The 6000-nt window shown below is 36.5% G+C and overlaps 1 protein-coding gene across 1 annotated transcript; it reads left to right on the forward strand.

The window, feature by feature from the left end:
• Positions 1-4669: 4669 nt before the first annotated feature.
• Positions 4670-5779, forward strand: LOC142610904 (UPF0161 protein At3g09310). The gene is made up of 3 exons (XM_075782886.1): positions 4670-5001; positions 5080-5220; positions 5344-5779. The coding sequence occupies exons 1-3, from the start codon at positions 4725-4727 to the stop codon at positions 5409-5411; spliced, it is 486 nt and encodes a 161-aa protein (XP_075639001.1). The 5' UTR covers positions 4670-4724; the 3' UTR covers positions 5412-5779.
• Positions 5780-6000: the final 221 nt, after the last annotated feature.

A 6000-nucleotide genomic window follows, 5' to 3' on the forward strand; every position in this document is an offset into this window, starting at 1 on the left:
GAATCCAGAGCAACATATATAAAGCCCTCACATTGCCAACACAAGGTACGGATACAATTACAAGATATACTAAATTATTCTTACCTGTTGATATAAACCCCCTTGTACAGACTTTGGCATCGGAGGTGTTGTGGCAGGCACCACACCGGTGACCATTTTAGGGAATCGTTACTACCACCACGATGCAAGCAAACATCTGGCTCCATCTGGACGAACTCACTACAACTGACGAGCCTTTGTTTCATCATCATTTTTGTAGTAGGTGCCTTATAGTCCAACAATGAATTTGTAAAAAATAAAAATAAAAGAAAATTTATTGGAAATAACATTTTATTAAAATTAAATATAATATAAGGATAATAAAATTGTGTAATTCAATAATTGGTGTTTAAAATATTAACCTAATTAAAAGTTAATGAATGGTATAACATTAATAAAAAGTTAATGAGTAGTATAATGTTAATAAAAATTACACCATATATGATTTTGTTCGTCTAAATATAATCACTCTTTTTTGTCTAGGATTGAGCACAATTTTAGTTTGTAGCTTGTTATCATGAAAATTTGCAAACTATAAAAAATGCTAAAATCACATCAAGAGAGTAGAGATGGCAACCTAAAACGGGGCATGGCTAGATCATGGGTGCCTTGCCCTTACCTTGTAGAAGACTAAGAAGAGTAACTTTGTCCCATCCTTTGCCCAACCTGAAAGTAAAGGGCAATTACGTGCCATATGAGTCCCTATCCAAAAAGGTCACAACTCACATAATTCAGAAAATAATATATGAACAAATTAATAAAAACAAAATATAATATTCAATGACACAAATCAAGTCTGTATTTGTAAATAATACTAAACTTATATGTATTTGATAATTCGATAGTTAAGAGAATGATATTTGAATCCTAAATGTTTCTATTAAAAACACAAAAGATATTAGTTAAGTTACAGGACTTTTAGCAACTTAACTATTTATATGAGAGTGTTTTTATCAAACATAAAATATGTAAATGGTATGTTAAAAAATAATAATTGGGGTCGGTAGGCAAAAACTTTTATTACATCATTATAAAGTCTAGATAAGCTTTTACTCTCCTCACACTATTTCCTCTTTATGGTGTGAAAAATTACCTACATGCAAAAATAATGGCTACAATGTGTCCTTTAAATGGATTTCTTTAGATTACTCATGTGAGAGAGAGAGAGAGAGAGAGAGAGAGAGAGCTATTAACTACAGTATAAAATTTAGCGCAAAAAAATCTTGTAACTAAACTAACACTTTTAATATTTTCAGTAAAGAAGTTTAAGATTCAAATCCCTCAATCTCCTCCCTTCCTAAATTCAAAATTAATTTATAATATCCACTTTACCTTCTAAATTAACATATGGGCATATAGAATTTTTTTTTTAATGCAAACAAACGTCATATTATTAAGAAGAAGATAAAAATAATACATCTTGAGACACTAAGTTCTCGATGAAACTTGGAGTTTCCTCCACTCAAATACAAGAATCCAACAAGTGCCTAGCATATTGAGCTAACCCAAATACAAGAATCCAACAAGTGCCTAGCATATTGAGCTAACCCATGGGCAACCTTATTACTAGTCCTCTGGGTAAAAGAAAAGTTACACTCATTAAACTTTGACGCCTGTAACAAAGCTCCTGCAATGATGCTCGAAATGCTTACTGGTGGAGTGGCTAAACCAGTCAACGATTGATAAACCACCAAAGAGTCGCCTTCAAATTCTGCAGTTCAAAAGCCTTTGTCCCACGCAAACCTCAGACCTTCCTCCATCGCCTTAGCTTCAGTTTCAAGAGGCCCAAGCAGAGCACATATCTTCATGCTCAGAGCCGCACGGACTGACCCTAAATAATCACGAACAACTGCACCAATTCCCACGGAACACGGATTTTCAAAAATAGCACCATCCACATTTACTTTAAAACAGGAAAGATGAGGAAGTGACCACCCAAGCTCTGCTTCTGGAGATATAATCTGAACCGTATGATTGGCCAACTGAAACTCTTCCAAGTAGTCCGAAGTCCACCTAGCAATCAACGAAGCTGACTTTCGAGAGCCACCAGTCTGAATTTCATTCTTGTTAGACCAAATACCCCATGCAGTCATGAATAGCCGAGCCAACGCCTGAACATCCATCTGCTTCACATTCTGAGCATACCAAACCAAATCAATGAATTAATGTATCCCTACCAAATCAGCTTCTAGCCCAAGGTTTGAAGCTTTCCACACCTCCTAGGCTCTAACACAATGCCAAAACAAATGACCCGAAGACTCCTCAGCCACTCCACATTCTTCACAAATATCATCCTGTGTCACTTTCCTACTAAACAGGTTCACTTTAGTAGGCAAAATGTTCTTGCAGGCTCGCCAAGCAAAAACCTTGACTTTATTCAGCATAGGCAACTTCCAAATACTCCTCCAAAAAGATGTTAGGTGCTGGGGCGAAGAGCTCTCACTCCGTTGCAGCTCACACAAGGATTTGCGAATGACCTTGTAAGCACTGCGCATAGTGAACTGACCTGATGTAGAAGGAGCCCATATCAATTTGTCAGCTGGCAAAGATGCGCTAAGAGGAATAGACAAGATAGCCTTAGCATCAAAAGAAAGAAACAACTCATGGATGAGATCTGATTTCCATGTTGCAGGAACCGGATCAATAAGAACAGAGACCAAAGCATCCTCAGGGAAAAGACGAGGAGGAGTAATCAGTCTATACGACGAAGGAGTAGGTAGCCACTTATCCCTCCACAATTTTGCACACTCTCCATTACCAATTTGCCAACGACAACCAAGTTGAATCGTCTTTTAAGCAGCCATAATACTTCGCAAAGAGTAAGATGGATGTTTTCCTAAAGAAGCATTAGGAAATCACTATGAGGAAAATATTTGGCCTTATACACTTGGTAAAACAAGGAATTTGGACAAGTTTGGAGTCGCCACCCCTACTTTGCTAACAAAGCAATATTAAAAGCCTTCAAATCATGAAATCCCATCCCTCCTTCCTCTTTTGGAGCACACATCTTATTCCAACTTAGTCACGCCACTCCAATATGGTTTTCATGCTGTCCCCACCAGAAACGTTGCACCATACCAGCAAGTTCATCACATAAAGCATCAGGGAGCTTAAACAAGCTCATAGTGTAAGAGGGAATAAATTGAGCCACACATTTTATAAGAATTTCCTTACCTACATTGGAGAGAAGCTTCTCTTTCCAGCCTGATAATTTACTCCCTAGCTTATCCTTTAAATCATTAAAGGTATTGCATTTAGATCTCCCCCCTAGAGATGACAAATATTTTTCATGCTGCCGAATCACAAGAACCCCAAAACGCCTTTGAATCTCCTCTTGAGTAGCTCTTGGAGTATTTTTGCTAAAAAATAAAGCAATCTTGTTCCGATTCAATTGTTGCCGACACTGACTCGTATATTGAGAAAATCCATTACAACACCTCACACTCCTCCATAGTGGCTGAGCAAAAAATCAAGCTATCATCTGCAAAAAATAAATGAGAAATACGAGGAGCACCACGACAGACAGCCGCCCCCTTAAGACTACCCCTTTCCACCTGTTGTCTAAGTAAGCCAGATAAGCCCTTTGCACAAAGTAAAAAAAGATAAGGAGAAAAAGGGTCCGCCTAACGTAAACCCCTGGTAGGGATAATACGCCCTCTAGGTTTCCCATTGATTCGAACAGAATAAGTAATAGTGCAAACACATCTCATAACTATATCCACCATTCTCCTATGGATGCCAAGCTTTTGCATTATACCCTTCAGACAGTACCACTCCACCCTATCATATACTTTGTTTATATTAAGTTTCAAAGTCATCTCCCCAATTTTCCCTGTTCTTTCATGACTAATATGGTGCATAATCTCATAAGCAACAAGGATATTATCAGTAATAAACCGACCTTTAGTGAAGGCACTTTGATTTTCACTAACAATGCTAGACAACATAGTCTTCGATCTATTGGCCACAATTTTAGAAGCTAATTTATAAATGACATTACAAAGGCTTATAGGCCTATGATCAGTAATTTTACGAGGATTCTTAATTTTTGAAATAAGAACAATGTGAGTGTCATTAAAATCAGGGGCACCCCATGGTTCAAGAAATCCAAAACTGCCTTAGTAACACAATTACCAGCAAGAGACCAAAACTTTTGATAGAAAAGAGGGGGCATACCATCTGGGCCTAGAGCTATAGTGGAGTGCATTTGTTTCAGAGCTTGGTAGACTTCCAAAGCTTGAAAGTCACGGCTGAGAAGCTGATTCATGGGCTCAGACACTACTGCTTGGACCGTATCAGTGACTCTTCCGATATCCGTTTTTCAATTAAGGTATATATTGTTGTTTTGACTTTCAAGTGATAGCTATCATTACTCTATTATTTTAAACTCTAATTTTAATGATGGACTGGAATTCTAAATAAATGTCAAATTATAAAATGACCATCTCCAATTGAATTTTTTCTTATATTTTTAACTTGACGGGCAACACTTGCTATTTATTTAAATTTTAAAATATCACATATCTTACCTCCAAAGAAATGGAAGAGAATTGGATTTTTTTTTTTAGGGGAAAGAGAATTCAAAATTTTAATCTAATTTATAAATACATTCATAAATAATTGTAACAGATAATAAAAACCCGAAAAAAAATAGAAAAGAAAAGGAAGGGCAAAAATATCTAAACATGGCGGTTGTTATCTCCCTGAACTGCCATAAACCCTTCACTTCATCGCCTCACTCCCAATACCCAAATTTCAAAACCCCAAGTTCTCGCTTTAGCACCAAGCATCGAAAACATAACTCGATCAATTTTGTTCCCATCAAGACTCTAGGCCACAGACACCAAATCCTTTACAAGCTGAGCACAGAAGACTCAAATTCAGAGAATGTGGAAGAAGCAGAAAGTGAAGTCGACAATATAGGAGTTAAAGCCGCACTGTCTATGCTCAATTTTTATAAAAGTGAGTCCTTTTTAATTTTTGAATACTGGGTACTGCTATTCTTAGGAACAGTAATTTATTCCTTGAATTTTGTTTTAGGAGAAATATCGCCGCTGATACCAAAAAGTTGTCGTTATGTTCCAACATGTAGTGAGTATTCCATGGAAGCTTACAAAAAGTACGGAGTTGTTAAGGGTACTGTCTTAACTGCTTGGCGTCTATGTCGTTGCAATCCTCTTGGTAATAATGGTTATAACTTAGTATTTCTCTATTTTCATTTTTTTAGGTATATACAGTATATGTATGAATCAATGTATGTAACTTGTCATATATATATGTATGAATTTCCTGGTACTTTGTCAGGTGGTTCTGGATTTGATCCTCCGCGGTGGTTTGGTGAGACAAGCATACCTGATTCACCTGAAGAGTGATTTTGAGGTTAACGTGTTAAGGTTTGAATTTGTCATTACCAGCTTTGTTTCCTCAGCTGTACAAAACTACGAATAGACTGATGAACTGGGTTGTATCAAGTGCATAAAGTTACTCTTTTGATCTCTATTTAATAATTAATTTGCTACAAGATAGCCTGTTTCAAATCTAGAAATTCGAGGAGGGATATATTTGATGTAGAAGGTCAAAGAGACATTGTTGTAATCTTGCCTATGTGAAGGTTGGTGAACATCACTCAAAAGATGTACATAAGTTGGTGGTGAAAATAAACTAGGATTTTGAGTCAAAAGTTAAAACAAGGAGAACTTGTGTATGTGCACAGTAATAAAAATGGTTCTTCTTTTTTTGATGCATTATTGATTTAAGTGGCCAAATTATTGATTTAAGTTGTAAGCTTTGTTCTTTAGTTGCGTTCAAAATCTTCAATTGGAGAATCAGAACCAAAACAATAACAGATCCTTAACAAAGGCTCACATGTTGATCATCTTTGACTGCTTATACATAACTAGATTATATGTGCTGAGGTGCCTTGACCAACCCAATAATGATCTAGAGGTCTGTAACTTTATG

Source organism: Castanea sativa, chromosome 9, assembly GCF_040712315.1.
Source record: "Castanea sativa cultivar Marrone di Chiusa Pesio chromosome 9, ASM4071231v1".
Classification (NCBI taxonomy): Eukaryota; Viridiplantae; Streptophyta; class Magnoliopsida; order Fagales; family Fagaceae; genus Castanea; species Castanea sativa.

What these genes read in the sequence shown, in the direction of transcription:
- LOC142610904 (XM_075782886.1), top strand. Translation starts at nt 4,725, where the DNA reads ATGGCGGTTGTTATCTCCCTGAACTGCCATAAACCCTTCACTTCATCG. An exon ending in TATGCTCAATTTTTATAAAA is followed by an intron (nt 5,002 to 5,079) that starts GTGAGTCCTTTT and finishes ATTTTGTTTTAG; the next exon opens with GAGAAATATCGCCGCTGATA. An exon ending in ATGTCGTTGCAATCCTCTTG is followed by an intron (nt 5,221 to 5,343) that starts GTAATAATGGTT and finishes GTACTTTGTCAG; the next exon opens with GTGGTTCTGGATTTGATCCT.